The 15898-nt window shown below is 42.6% G+C and overlaps 1 protein-coding gene across 1 annotated transcript in view; it reads right to left on the reverse strand.

The window, feature by feature from the left end:
• Ints2 (integrator complex subunit 2) overlaps positions 1 to 14462 on the reverse strand; it is a 55662-nt gene extending 41200 nt beyond the window's left edge. The window contains exons 1-9 of the mRNA XM_005350458.2: positions 14408 to 14462; positions 12945 to 13250; positions 11954 to 12092; positions 10736 to 10838; positions 9433 to 9546; positions 7387 to 7517; positions 6984 to 7157; positions 2708 to 2934; positions 815 to 940 (exon numbers count right to left, since the gene is read on the reverse strand). Of these exons, the coding sequence (XP_005350515.1) occupies positions 815 to 940; positions 2708 to 2934; positions 6984 to 7157; positions 7387 to 7517; positions 9433 to 9546; positions 10736 to 10838; positions 11954 to 12092; positions 12945 to 13250; positions 14408 to 14430 (1343 nt within the window). The 5' untranslated portion in view covers positions 14431 to 14462. The remainder of the gene's footprint in view (positions 1 to 814; positions 941 to 2707; positions 2935 to 6983; positions 7158 to 7386; positions 7518 to 9432; positions 9547 to 10735; positions 10839 to 11953; positions 12093 to 12944; positions 13251 to 14407) is intronic.
• Positions 14463 to 15898: the final 1436 nt, after the last annotated feature.

The following is a 15898-nucleotide window of genomic DNA, read 5'->3' on the forward strand; positions in this document are numbered from 1 at the left end:
CAGAATATTGTATATATAATAATAAATAAATATTTAAAAAAAATTATTCTAACTGTACTAAGATAACAGAAGGAAAAGAAGAAAAGGAAGATATGTAGTATTTCCAGACAGAGAAAAAAAGTAATAATTGTTCATCTTTGAGAATGGGAATTCAATTAGCTAATACCTAGAAGGGTCATCACCAATGAAGTAGCAGGGCCAGTGAGATCACAAGAGGTAAAGGCATTTGCCACCAAACCTGACAACCAGAGTTCCATCTCGGAAGTCCACATGGAAAAAGAGAGCAATGACTCCTACAATTGTCCTCTGACCTCCACGCATACACCATTGCACTAGTGTGCAAATCAAACACACACACACACACACACACACCCCAAGGAGCGAAACACAAAATAAACAGGTATTGAAATTTGTAAAAAGTTTTTAAACAATGTATTACTGACCCAAAACTACTCAAGAACTAAAAGATAATACCTCCAAAGAAGAAAAAGTAGGAAGGAAAGTTATAAGCCTTCAAAAACTCTTGAAGAACGCTGACTCTTTAAATGATGTTCAGCAGAGACTCTGACAAAGACTAGTAAAACGGTAGTATTCAGAAGATGCTGCTGTCCTTCCACCAAAGGGGACCGTGACTGTCCATGCCTAGGCCAGTCTCTGTGGCAGACTTTTAATAACACGCTCTCCATCTTTTCTGGTGGCAGCATACATGCCAGGCAAGCACACTAGCTGCACTGCACACTCGCCCCATACATACATTTTGATAAGGAAATAAGAGCACATCTTGAATGAGCAGAGCGACTAAACGGTAAGGTACCTGACAAGTGTAGAAAAGGCCAGCAGCATACAGAAGGAAAGGGAGACAAATCGAACCCCGGCCGGTGTGGCAGGCGGGCGGCTGGTCATCAGCTGCAACAACTGCTCAGCTTCTTCTTCAGTTGGTCTGAAAGGACAAACACAGCGAGAGTTTACACTTATTTATTTGCTTATCTACTTTTAGTTCATGAAGGAAGTGAGTTTTCCAACATTTTAATCCTTCAAGTACAAACTTTTTAAAATCACTTTTTAAAAAAAAATACATTCAGCCAAGCAGTGTTGGCTTACATCTTTAATCCCAGCACTCAGGAGGCAGAGGCAGGTGGGTCTCTGAGAGTTCAAAGCCAGCCTGGTCTACAGAGTGAGTTCCAAGACAGGCTCCAAAGCTACAGAAAAACTCTGTCTCACAAAAACAAAACAGAAACATTGAGTTATTGTGTGTGTGTGTGTGTGTGTGTGTGTGTGTGTGTGTGTGCGCGCGCATGTGTATGTGTACATGCGCGCATGCAAGTATATAGTATGGTGAGTGCAGAGTACGCATTTATTGTGTTGTATGTATATGGTGTGTGTATGTGTGGTGTATGATAGTGCACATGTGTTGGGCATGTTCATGTCTGTGAACACATGAAGGAGGGTAATTGCCTTGAGGCAAAGTGGATCACTGAAACAGAAACTAGGTGTTCCCACCAGGCTCAATGACCAGGAAGTTCTTGGGACATTCGTATCCCTACCTCACAACAGTGAGGTTACAGGCTTATACAGCCATGCCCAGTGCTTTAGGTGAGTGCTGGGGATTCAAAACAAGTCATCAAGATTACAGAGGAAGCATTCTTAAACCCTGAGACATTACCCTATAGTTTCAACATTATTGGCCAATTCTCTTTTCAATTATGTGCTTTTTAAATGGCATATGGATTTATCACTGAGAAATGGAAAACTCTGTTGTCTCTGCAAAAACCAAATAACAAATAAACTGGGTTCAATGACCAATAGCGTTTCAAGGGAGCAATAGCAGAGGTCACAGACATAACAAGCACATGTGGTCATGTGTCCTGCAGAGTTCATGGCAGTTTATACATTATAGAATCATGGGGTTAATGAATTGTATCAACTTAGATTTGAGCCAAACTGATGGGCTAGCATTTGCTTAACTCAGCCATCAGAACTGAAAGGCACATGAGCTGGAGACACACGCAGGAATGTTCCCACACCAGCTGAGGACACTATTCAGAAAGATTTAGTGCAGGGACTTGGAACCTCATGCTAAAGAACCACGTCCTGGGGGCTGGAGAGATGGCTCAGAGGTTAAGAACACTAGCTGCTCTTCTAGAGGTCCTGAGTTCAATTCCCAGCACCCATATGATGGCTCACAACTGTCTGTAACTCCAGTTCCAGGGGATCTGACACCTTCACACAGACACAAATGCAGGGAAGACACCAATGCACATGAAATAAATAAAATCAAAAGAAGAATTATGAGAGCAAGCATGCACAGTCCAAATCAAGGACATGAGGCGCACCCTCCTCTTAAAAAAAATAAAAAAGAGAACCACGTCCTGTCGATTCTCAAAACAGAGGGGTCTTCACCTGACCCGGAGCGGTCTGGTCACTCACAGATCACTGAGGTGTCTTCTCAAAGTGGTAAAATCACAGGGTCCTTAACACTGTGATTAAAATCTGATAAAATACTCATCCCTCCAATATCTACATAATTCTATTTGTAATCAGAAATTAGATCAAATATTCCTTAAGGACAGTTGGCCTTAGCACCTTCAATCTTGACATAAGCTAGTAAAATTCAAAGCCGAGCCTCTTAATAAAAGGCCTTTGCTCACTTCTCAGCGATTAGAAACAAGAAGAAAAAGATAAAAGGGTAAAATATCGGATTGAGTACTTGAGTCCAGCAATCCCCATCAAGGCACAGTACAGACGTAAGAGTGCGCTGGCTTTCACAACATGCTCTTCCTTCAGCCCCGAGTACACAGACACAGTGGGCTCCATCTCCACCTCGGCTTCTTCGACAATGCGGGTGCTCCTGACTGTAGGAAGAATGCCCATCAACTCCAGGAGAAGCTGTCTCCTCATCTGCCAAAGGACAGAACCGCTGGGCTCCCTTTTTCTCTGTAAGTGTGAATTGAGAAAAGAAGAGAGAGAGCACGGAGCATTTATCAAATTAAAAGGAAGCTGAAGAGAGTTCATCACGCGAGCACTTGCAGTTGAACTCACATGAGGAGCTTGTCATACTGCAGTTCCATTTAAACAAGAAAACGCAAAATCCACACATCCACTCACCCCATGCTGCACGACTGCAGGGGAAAAGCTAAACCAATGCAAACTGAGTTGTGACTAGTGTTTAAACAGTACTTTCATCCGAGTATGGCGGCCCACTCTGGAGGCGGAGACAGGAGAGCTGCTGCACCCAGGCCAGTCTACATGGCAAACTCCAGTACAGCCAGGGCTATAGAACAAAAAACTCAAGGGGGGCGGGGGCTGGAGAGATGGCTCAAGTGTGCAGAGTGCCTGCTGCTCTTGCAGAGGACCCAGGTTCAGTCCCACCCCACACGGGGAGCTCCACCACACGAGGCAGTGCAGCAGCAGCACTTGGTGTCTAGAGACCTCAGAGCCTCAGCTCTGGCTCACCATTAATTACGTGCTACACACTGTTTTAGTGAACTGCTCTGAACCCCAAGTTCCTTCCTAACAAGGAAGTAAATATCAGTACTGTGTACCTTTAAAGATACCATAATTAAGAGCTTATAAATCTGTAACCACCATCCCAACCCCAGCTCTTGAGGCAGGGCTATTTCAATCTTCACTCACTCTTCAAGCTACACTGTACTGGACATGTAGCAAGCACTCAGTGCCTACTAAGAGATGAACAAAGAAAGAGCACACATATGGAAGCAATTCTAAACTATAAAAGGAGGTGTTTCCTTAGCCAGGGATGGTGGCATATACCTTCAATCATTGCTTGATGTTCTTTTGTTTGGTTTTTGGCCTTTATTTGTTTTTCAACACAGGGTTACTCTCCATAAAGACTAAGTGATACTGGAAGTTACTCTGTAGACCAGACTGGCCTCGAACTCACAGAGATCCACTTGCCTCTGCCTCCCAAGTGCTAGGATCAAAGGTGTGCGCCACCACCACCCAGCAGTGCTTGTTATACTTAAGACTGATGTCAAGTAAAGTATAATAAACCTGCCTGAACAAAAACATTAAATTCCAAGAAGAAAAGTGTGTTGTGCACAATGGACGGGCATAGTTACTGCTCAGCACACAGCCACACAACAGTCACATGGTGGACATGTGTTTCCTTTCCTTTTAAAACGCAAAGCTGAGTGGTGGCCCATGTCTTTAATCCCAGAACTTGGGAGGCAGAGGCAGGCGGATCTCTGAGTTCGAGACCAGCCTGGTCTACAAGAGCTAGTTCCAGGACAGGCTCCAGAGAAACCCTGTCTCGAAAAAACCAAAAAAAAAAAAAAAGCAAAGCTGAAGAGCAAACGTTAATGGACTGTAAAGAAGTGAGTCCTGGATGTAAAATAATGTGATTTCATGGTATAACATACACATGCTGTCCACCAGAGTGAAACGTGCTGAAAGTCAGTCTGCACGAGCAATTCTACTCAGAAGCACTAAATAAGTGTTTCACAAAAACTAAAGTATTCTCTAAGTTAAAAACTGTTGAGGGGGAAAAGACCATTCAACACAGAAGTCATGCCTATAATCAAACCCAATACTCAAGAGGATGACCTCAAACTTAAATTTGAGGTCAGCCTGGGCTACTATGTTGCAGGGCAGCCTAGGCAACAAAGAAAGAACCTATTTCAAGAACACAGAAAACAAACAAAAAAACTTGTTGTAAAATATAACATACAGACCAAGCATGCTAACATATACCTATAATCTCATCTACTCAAAGGCAGAGGCAGAGGACACCAAAATCAGTCTAGGCAATCTTGAAAAAGAAGGAAATTCCTTTGCAAGGGTGTGTTCTATAGAGGAGAAGGTTTCATAATGTAGCCCAGCTGGCACTGAATGTGAGCTGTATCTATTCCACAATCCTGCTTCTAGCTATTAAAGGTATATGTCACCATACCTGGCCAAGGAAAGCCTGACACATGCTACAGAATGAACCTTGAAATCAATATATTAAGGAAATAACATACACAAAATGACAAGTATCCTATGATTTGACCCATAGGAGGTACCTAGAATGGTATCCATAATTCACCGAGAATAAAGATAGAGTCACGATTACCAGTTTACAGGAAAGAGGACTAGGCAGTTTAAGGTTCAGCATCTGTAGAGCACAGGATATAGAACTCAGTGACAGAATGCTGACCTAACAAGTGTAAAGGCCAGACCACAAAAAAAGAAAATCCTAAAAACAGATGATGGCTATGCATGCATAATATTAGCAATGGTCCTTTTCTTTCCCTTTATGTGTGTGTATGTGTGTGTGCGCATGTGTAAACATACAAGCTGCATGTGTCTTTGTGTGTATATGTACAGGTGGGAAACACAGGCTGCAGAGAGCATCAGATCCCCTGGAAGTGGCGTTGCAGACAGTTGTGAGCTGCCCACAATGGGTGCTAAGCATGGGACCCGAGTCGAAGGGCCCCTAACCACTGGGCCATCTTTTCAGCTGCCCCACCTTATGTCTTCATAGTGAACCTGGAACATGACATTTCAGCTACACTGGCTGTCCAGGAAGCGTCCAGGTCATCTGTACCTGCCCCCACAACACCGGGATACAGACAAATGCTGTCACACCTGCTTTTACATGGTTACTAGGATTCTAAACTCAAGTCCTTATGTTTGCCTAGCAAACATTTACTACTGAGTTTCTAGCCCCACAAGGTGAATGTTCTTAATACCACTGAATTGTGTTTTTAAAAAATGACTAAATGCATACTTCGTTATATATATTTTACCACCACACACACAAAAGCATAAACATATAGATTAAATTATAAAATATAAATTACTTTGAAGTTCTTACGTAACAGGACCTTAGAGAGTCCCCAGATTGTTTCAACATGACCAGAAAGTACAAAGAGCCCTTCATAAAATTAAGATCATGCCTTTGTCCCTCCATTCTCACTCATGTCCAGCACATTCTCCAAAGGGTTCTACTAAACCAGATACTGAAGAGATAGGAAAACTATAAACAGTACTGCTATTCTCGCTAGGGTTTTCCCCCCTTTGGAGGGAGGATTATTTGTATTTTTAAAAATGTAATGCTTAGGGCTGGAGAGATGGTTCAGCAGTTAAGAGCACTGGCTGCTCTTTCAGAGGACCTGAGTTCAATTCTCAGCAACCACATGGTGGCTCACAACCATCTGTAATGAGACCTGGTGCCTTCCTTGCCAGCAGTACATTGTATGCTTAATAAATAAATTTAAAAAAAAAAAAGTAATGTTTACTAAGCATGGTGGGCATTCCTAGGATCTTTGTAATCAAGAGGTTTAGGCACAAAGATCAGGAGGAATTCAGGGCCAGCCTTGACTAAATCTAGTAAATACCAAGACCAAACTCAAAAATAAAAAAGAATACATACACACACACACACACACACACACACACACACACACACACACACTCTCTCTCTCTCTCTCTCTTTCTCTCTCTCTCTCTCTCTCTCTCTTGTTTACATTTAAATGAGGTTATTTCATTTTTAATAAACTCCATATTTCAAAATTTTTAATTTCTAATATTGGAAATATCAAAAAACAAAACTTTTCATATCCTTCATGGTTCTTATTAATGTAAAGAGGTTTCTAAAACTAAATCTGACAACCACTAATATAAACATATCTTTCTTTTTTTTCTTTTATTTTTTCCCTCATGGCTTTTTGTTTGTTTGAGACACAGTCTCTCTATATAGCGTTGGCTGGCCTGAAACTATAGACCAGGTTGGCCTAAAATTCATAGAGGTCTACCTGCCTCTGACTCCAGGGTGCTAGGCTAAAGGTGTGTGCCACCACATCTGGCTCCCATAGCTTTTGGCCTTGAAATCATAGCAATCCTCCTGCCTCAGTCTTCCAAATATAGGAACTGCAGGTATGAGGCACCAGGCCTAGCTAAAGCCACCCTTCTAAAGCAGTTTCTCCACTCTTAGTAACTGCTCCTAGCAATGATCCTACCCTACCCACACACTTGACTCTCACCTGCTGTCCATTTCGAATAAAGGTTCCAAACCAAGTCCTGACTTTTGCATTTGTTCCAAGAAGCAAGCCACTAACAAAGCAAACCAAGTCACTCACTCCATCTTCACAAGTTTCAGTTTTAGTATGATCCAATGTCAAAGCTACTCCAAGGCCTGGCAAGTGACATTCTTCCACCTAACACAGCAGAGAAAACAAATTAAACTCAACACAATAAGAAAAAAAGCCAGGACATTTCAAAATTGAATGTAGCTCAAGTTCTGAGGATCTCACAAAACATAAGGCCACAAAGGGAAGGCAGCAGACTGAGCATTGGAACTCCCAATTTCTGTAAGATCCTCAAACAGCCTCAAGGAAAACCCTCTTAGGAAAAATGCAGTCCCACGGAGACAAGAGCATCTCTTACCACCACGCCCCGGACCTTCAGGGCCTGAGAAGGGTTCATTCTGCATAAGAATCGCAAGGCTTCTGTCCTGCGCCTCCCTCCAAGACTTTCTTCATCTTGTCGTTCTCCATTTTTGATCAGGCCCCTACAAACTATTATTTTAAGCTTTGTTAAGCTTTTATAAGTAAGGTGTTATAACCCATTTCTTCATCCTTGAAAATTAATCATTTATGCAGCTTAAACAGTGTAGGAGGAAAACATTGGGAACTTGATAGTACAGCATCAGAAACAAAGACACAAGGAACAAAGGAATGAAAAAGACCTAAGCAATAACAACATGGAAGACCACACAGAGCCCCACCAGCAACATAAACCCACAAGGACAAAGGTAGCAAACAACTAAACACAGTCAAGCTGGCTATGGTGGTACACAACCCGGAACCACAGCACTACGGAGATAGAGGGGTATCTCTAATTGGAAGCCAGCCTGGGCTACACACGCAAGATCAAGGCCAACTAGCACTAAATAGTGATTCGGTGCCACAAGAAAAAAAAAAAAAAAGCTAGGGCTAAGCTCAGTGGAAGAGCACCAGACCATGACCCATATGGCTATGCATTCATTTCCCAAAAAAGAAAAACAACTAATTCAGCCTACTAGCACAGGCCTGTAATACTACAGGTGTCTGAGGCAGGAGGTACACAAGTTCAAGGCCTGCTTCAGCAACAAAGTGAGTTCAAGTCCAGCATGGACACCTTAGTGAGACCCTGTCTCAAAATGAAAAAGTTAAAAAAGAAAGGGATGTACAACAGCACCAGAGTGCCTGCCAAGCACTATGGCCAGTCCCCGGGACCAAAAATAAAAGTTCAATGGGGAAAGCTATTGCCAAGAATCTACCCTTCAAAGTTAAAGGGATAACCCACTGACAAAGCAAGCAGCTCTGGGTTCAATCCCAAACACATAAATAAAAACAAAATAAAAATGTTTAAATAATCTACACTACATGAAATGAAGGTGATTCAATGAAGAACACCAAAAGTAATAACCATGTAGATAAAGCCTTTTCCCGCATTTTAAAAAGGGCTTTAAAGTCAGCTGGGCCCACACCTGTAATGCGAGCATTGGGAAGGAAGAGGCAGGCAGTTTACTTAAAGTTCAAGGCCACCAAGGCTGCACAGTGAGACACTGTCAAAAAAAAAAAAAAAATTGGAAGTGGGCTGGTGAAGTGGCTCAGCAAGTCAAGGTGCTCATCACCAAGACTTCCTACTGAGTTCAACGCCTGGGACCCACAAGGTAGGGAAGTTGTCCTCAGACCTCCACATATGTATGCATGTGCACAGGCACGCGCGCGCGCGCACACACACACATACACACACACACACACACACACACACACACACACAATAAATAAATAAATAAATAAATAAATAAATAGAATAAAAAAAGAATTAACTACTTAAAATAAAAGCAGCATTAATCCCAGCACTCGGGAGGCAGAGGCAGGCGGATCTCTGTGAGTTCGAGACCACCCTGGTCTACAAGATCTAGTTCCAGGACAAGCTCCAAAACCACAGAGAAACCCTGTCTCGAAAAACCAAAAAAAAAAAAGAAAAAAAAAAGAAAAAAAAAGCAGCAAGAATACACTCTGGGACTCATAATACCCGTAAATTAAATGTATGGTTAAAAATTAATTCAAGAGAAGAGATAAAAGTAACAAGATATACCTAACTACCACAATAATTAAATGGCTTATATAAATTGTATAAATTCTTCAGTTAAAAGCCAGACTGGTCTAGGTGTAGCTCAGAGGCAGAGTACTTGGCTAGCGTGTTAGCCACTGGGTTCTAGCTCAGCACAGAAGGGAGGGGACGCAACAGGAAGTATGGTGCTTTGCACCTGCAATGCCAGCACCACTCAGAAGGTAGAGACAAAAGAATCACAACTTCAAAGACAGCCCAGAATACAGAGCAAGAAAGACTGTCTTAAAAAAAAAAAAAAAAAAAAAAAGCTAAACAAGTCAAACCAAAGTTCTCCAATATTCCAATATTTTGTTTTTAAATTATATTTACCTTCGTTAAAACTATCGGGAACATTGGCTACCAAGAGACATAAGAACCAGGCACCATTTCTAACATGTAGCAAGGCTTCGGCTACATCAACTATAGGAAGCAAGGAAGGGAGCTCTGGAAGAAAAAAAGCCACTGTCACTACTGAGGCGTGACCCCTAAAGTGTTATCTTCAACAGCTGGCATTTCAAAGATATCACTAGAATGCAATTCACTTAGAGTACTAGTTCTCAGTCATACTAGCTGCACGCAGCTGCTCTACAGCCACAGGACGCAAGGCGCGGGGCTACTAACTGGACGACACACAGAGAATATGGCAGAGGCTTCCCTAAATAGCACTGCTCTAAGAAGTTCTTTTCATAAAATCTTTACATTTCTATAGTTTCTTATTTTTATTTTATCATATACCTATGAAAAAGAATCTGGAAAGGCAAAAAAAGAAGGTACAAAGGAAAAAATATATATTAGCTCCAATCGTGTGTGTAGATAGATAGATAGATATGTGCATTTAATATATTTATAATAATAAATATATTTAATTTCTAGTTTTAATCGTCTCATTCGTAATTTTAACATTAAGTAAAACTGAGATTATATATTTACCTCCTCTGCCCTTTGCTTTCTGATCTAACACATTAGGAACATTTATAAAATCACTAAAATTATGAATCATTAAATCAGATATACAAGCTAATGTTTACATAATATGGCATACTATATAAACAGTCTAAGTCATTGAATCTTTGCTCTAATTAGTCATTTTTAATTTAAACTTTTTAAGAATGAATTTATGCGCATGTGGGTATGTCTATGTGAGGCTGCGAGATGCCAAGGAGTTCCAGGCAGCTCTGAGTCACATGAACCAAACTAAGGTGATGCTCTTAACCACCACAGCCATTTCTCCAGCCCTTGAGCTTAAAAATTTTAAGCCATATTTTTAGTAAATAACTTTTACATTTTTAAGGTTTTTGTTGGGGGGGGTGCTGTTGTTTGAGACATGATCACAAGCTGGTCAGGATTTTGTCATAATACCCTTGTCTCAGCCTCCCACATGCTGGACCCCCCCTCCCCAGTTTTGATAATCCTCAAATACCAAACTTGGGGCTGAAAAAAAGGTACTGTCCTTGGCAAGGACCTGAACCCCAGCACCCACATCCGGCAGCTCACCACTGCCTACGCCTCCAGTCTCAGGATCCCCAATGCACAGCCACAGACACGCATCCAGCACTGCAGGCTGAGGCGTCACAGTAACACTTCACTTGACACTATGTCTGAAATGTTTCTTGGCACCAGGTCAGCAAAGTACCTGCTTGTAAAATACAAAGAACATCTGCAGCTTCCTCCAAGTACACTGGACTCTCAAAGAGCTCAGAAGACTTAAAGAAAAACTCTCCATTGGACTCCGATACCTTAGAGAAAAAGAAAAAAAAGAAGGCAAGAACTATTAATTTAAAGTAACTTTTAATAATTTTTATTGGTTTTTGAGCTCATAAATCATGAGTTTATGCTGTGATTGTTTGGCATAGGGTCTTACCATGTACCCTGAACTCAGCAGATAGACCAGGCTAGCCTTTAATCTATTGGCCTAGGATGGTATAAAACTCCTGATCTTGTCTCTGCCTCTCTAGTGCTGGGACTGAAGGTGTGAATGTCATCACTTTTTTTTGAAGGTTTATTTATTTATTATGTATACAGTGTTCTGCCTGCAGGCCAGAGGAGGGCAGCAGATCTCATTATATATTGGTTGTGAGCCACCCACAATGTGGGTGTGGGAATTGAACTCAGGACCTCTGGAAGAACAGAAAGCCTTCTTAACCTCTGAGCCATCCCTCCAGCCCCCAAATAATCACTTTTAACGTGACTAATATACTGCAACAAAGAATGTGGGACCCTGTCAATTTTAAGCAGTTTAACCATGATTATCACTCAGACAGGGAAGCATTAGTCTCAGGAGCTGCATAGTGGCTGCATTTTATAATCCCACCATCTCAGAGGCTGAGGTAAAAGAATCTCAAGTTACAAAGCCACCTTGGCACCTAGGTGCAACTATGTCTCCCACAAAAAAAGAAGGAAGAGTGGGGAGAAACAGTTATTCCAATCTACATTTTTAGAGGTACTTGAAATTAAAGTATAAGGCAAGCCAAGAAACAATGTAGTAACGTTACCCATATAAACCGTTGATTAAAAAAAAAAAACCCAAAACTGAAGCCTGGTGGTGGTGGCACACACCTTTAATCTCAGAATTTAGGAGGCAGGATCAAGTGGATCTCTGTGAATTTGAGGCCAGCCTGGTTTACAGAGCAAGTTCCAGAACAGCCAAGACTACACAGAGAAACCTTGTCTTGGAGGGAAAAAACAAAAAAACAAACAAAAAAAACTTATTTTAGTCTTTAAAGAACACAAATCAAACAGAAAAACTAGTGAACACATAACCTATGTGCCTTCTTGTGTATATATTTTTTTGAAGATTTTCTAGATCTAGGTATCAAATCATGAATACTTTGGGCTGGGTTTTTTTAAGCACCTTATTCATAATGGCCAACAGTTCGCTAAGCACCAGCCGTAATCGACGAGGTGAATCACTGTGTTCAAATTCTAGTGTCAGTCCATGCTGAAGCTGTGATACCAGGATGCTCTCTCCACTGCCTCCGCCAAGTTTATGCCTAGTAAAGTCCAAACATGGAGAAAAGTTACACCACTGGCAGGGCAATCAGTCAGTACCTGTTACTGCAATAATGTTCTTCATTTCCTCTGAAATGCTTGGTTTCTCTATGTTTTCCAAGAGTTCACAAACAGTAAACTAACAAAGGCTACTGAATTCTATATCAATGGCTTAATAACAGATACACGACAGTCCGGGAAGGATTTAACACCAGGTGAGAATCTCAGAGAATAAACTGTAATGTTAAAAAAAACTTAGTGGCCGGGCGATGGTGGCGCACGCCTTTAATCCCAGCAGAGAGGAGGCAGAGGCAGGCGAATTTCTGTGAGTTCGAGACCAGCCTGGTCTACAGAGCTAGTTCCAGGACAGGCTCCAAAGCCACAGAGAAACCCTGTCTCGAAAAACCAAAATAAATAAATAAATAAATAAATAATAAAAAATAAAAAAAACTTAGTGATTCCAATAAAACCTTTCACCCTAGCCAGACAGTGGTAGCACACAGCTTTAATCCCAGCACCTGGGAGGCAGAGGCAGGCTGAGCTCTATGAATTTGAGGCCAGCCTGGCCTCCAAAGTGAGTTTAGCCAGGACTGTTACACAGAGAAACCCCATCTCTCAAAGAAGAAAAGAAAGAAAAAAAACCTTCCACACTAGAAGTTTCCTTCTCACTTCCCACTAAGAGTCAACTGGCCTTATGTGTAGCTAGTCCTCACTACACAACATCATAACATTTTATAACACAGAAAGCTCTCGGAGCTTTAGCTATGAACAGAAAAGACCTCAGTAAAATGTTCTCCAAGTTTAAGTTTCCACTCTCTCTTTTCGGGAGCTCTGAGCACAGAGGATGGCTTTACCTGAGCTGCTGCTCCTTGCTGGCGTCTTGTTCCAGAGCATGGAAGTCCACAGACAGGAGAGCGACAATGGAGTTGACGGCTTCCACTCCAGACAGAAGGCGAAGAATAAGCTTCTTATCCTGAGCCCAGCTTTGACTCTGGTCAGCAGGGGCACAAAGTGCCATCCTCACCAAGCAGGGCAAGAGAAGCCTTAGTTCCGGGTCACTTAGAGATGCCAAGCGAACAACATCCACCTTCTGCATGGCTTCAAAAGCAAAAGGGCTGACAAACTGAAGGCTGGCGCACTCGGTCATCATCGCCTTGATCCTAACGAGTTAAAAACAGCGAAATGAGAGCAGGCATCGAATCCCACATATATGAAAACCCTTCTTAAAAATCTGAAAAGGTGTGCTGGATATTTAGTAGGTCCCTGTGTTGGCAATGTTGCTGGCACGACTAAAGACCGGGTTTCTCTGTCTTCCTGTTTCTACTGATATCTAGAATATGAGAAGAAAAACTGAAAATTAAGGTCTCTCCCAAACTTGGGGGTCCTTGCCCTAATCCTCTTTGTTTTATAAATACTGCATGAGCCCCCAGAGAATAAAGTAACAGTGATACTTTACTTGGAAAAATCCCAAGCTGAACCCTCCTATACTACACGCCAGTCCAAGACTTTCCTCTTTATGCCGTTTCGGTGAGCTCTATGAAATAGGGAGAGAAAATGAACGCAGGCAGATTAGTTTCACGATATAAATTAGTCGAACTTCTCTTTCCACTTCCCAACACTGGGGAATCATCTCACAGACCAAAAGTGATGTCAGATTCAAGGTTCTGAAAGCCACAACGCTATCCTATACCCCTGTTATACTGGGGGTATAGAACAGATGTATAAGCACAATCAGCTGAGGGATGAAAAGAAAGAATCCCAACTGGACACTTGTGGGTCTTGAATAATCTTAAAGGCAGTGAACGAGAGATGACACTGAACAGATAGAAGCCAGCCCGTCTGAAGACCCGCTCACTAACAGAGCTGTGGGTAATGAGTCCTGGACAGAAATGTGGCTCTGTTTTCCATTGGAAGAGCTGGTCTTTTAACAGGAGAGTGAGCTCGAGTGACAAGACCTGAGTGCTCTTGGGTAGCAATGAGAGAACCGAGTGCTCCGGGTTAAGAAGAGTCAGGCAGACTTCAGCGACACTTGGGCCCGAGAAGCCGACGCTTCATACCTTAAGATCTACCCTCCAGCCTCAAGTGACCCACTCGGATTCCGCGTCCGAGCGCCGGACGAGACAGAAATCGAGAGCGCGGTCCGAAGTTGGGCCTAGGCGATTATCCGGATCACCAAACCCCGGTTGTGCTCGGGGTCGACTCCGGCACTAAGAACTCAGACGCCGGGACCAACCAAGTCGTAGAATTGGGACACTGCAAAGGCTGGGGGGCAGAAACAGCTGGGAGAGAAGGGGAAGCAGAGAAGACTTATTTCAACCTGCACCATGCACCTCCATTCATCGCCAGCGTCTGGCCCGCGCCGGCCACCGTACAGCACTGAGACGACGTCAGCGGCGGGGGAGAAACCAGCTTGAGGCGTGTGGCCGCTCTGCGCGTGCGCGGCTCCGCCCCTTCCCCTTTCGCGGTTCTCTGCGCTTCCGAAAATGTGGAGTGTAGCTGTTACTTCACACAGTGCTTTCCCCTTGGGACCTGTGAGAGGAGTTGCTAACCGTCAGAACTAAATCCCCCAGGGGATTATCGCGACATTTAAATAAGAATGTATGTAAAAAGAATTGGTAAAGGTTGTCCCTTCCGTTCCTCCACCGAAACTTGCCTAATGGAACTCGGCGGTAGCCTCCTTTAAAGCCCTGTCGGTGACATCTTCGCACCAAAGTTCTAGAACCTCAGGACCTGTGTATAGGAGAGTTTTAAAAGTAATGTGATACGAGCCTACACACGAGCCAAGTGTAATATCTTGCGTTGGGGGTTTGCATTGTTTAGTTTTGTGTTTTGTACCTCAGATTACTAGCGCGTTCCACCACTCCCGGATTGCTTTCAGGATTTATTTTGTTTTTCAGACATGATTTATGTAGTCCTGGTTGGCCTGAAGACCATTCTGTAGGCAAGGCTGGCCTGGAACTTGTCGCAATCCCTGTCTCCCAAATGCTGTCAAGAGTAGCCATGGCTTTTCCCGTTCTTTAGGGTAGAAAAATCCTTTGGGGTGGGGGTGAGGGTGGGGGGTGAATTTTGGGAATTCACTGAAATCGTCTTAAAATTATATTTGGTAATTCGCGAAAGAATCAAAAACTTTCATCAACTTCTAAAAAATTAAGTCTCACCGTCTTGAAAACCTCAAGTCTATATATCTCATATTAAATGTTTCTGGGTGATGGAACCTAACTATGAGCTCAGGCTGGTCAGAAACTCCAGCATTTTGGGATTACTGAATTATGTCACCTTCACCAGCTCATGTTTCTTGTTCCTGGTTCAGCCAAGATGTATGTCACCTTTTTCAAGTAATGTGCTAGGGGTAAGAAACAAAAACTTTATTATTTTTATTTATTTGGTTTTTCGAGACAGGGTTTCTCTGTAGCTTTGGAGCCTGTCCTGGAACTAAACAAAATTCTTTTTAGAAAATTATATTCATACACACAGACATGTAGTGGCGTTTGTAGTATATATGTGTTTGCATGTGGTCAGAAAACAATTGATGGAAGTTGGATTTTTCCTTTCACCGTGTGTGTCCTGGGGCTTGAATTCAGGACATAAGGCTCAGCAACCAGCACATGACAATGAGCCGTCTTTCATGCCCCTAAAGTATTTTATAAAAACTGCTGCTCTTAGGCTGGGCGGTGGTGGTGCACGCCTTTAATCCCAGCATTTGGGAGGCAGAGGCAGGCGGATCTCTGTGAGTTAGAGACCAGCCTGCTCTACAAGAGCTAGTTCCAGGACAGGCTCCAAAACCACAGAGAAACCCTGTCTCGAAAAA

This window comes from Microtus ochrogaster, chromosome 7, assembly GCF_000317375.1.
Source record: "Microtus ochrogaster isolate Prairie Vole_2 chromosome 7, MicOch1.0, whole genome shotgun sequence".
Lineage (NCBI taxonomy): Eukaryota > Metazoa > Chordata > Mammalia > Rodentia > Cricetidae > Microtus > Microtus ochrogaster.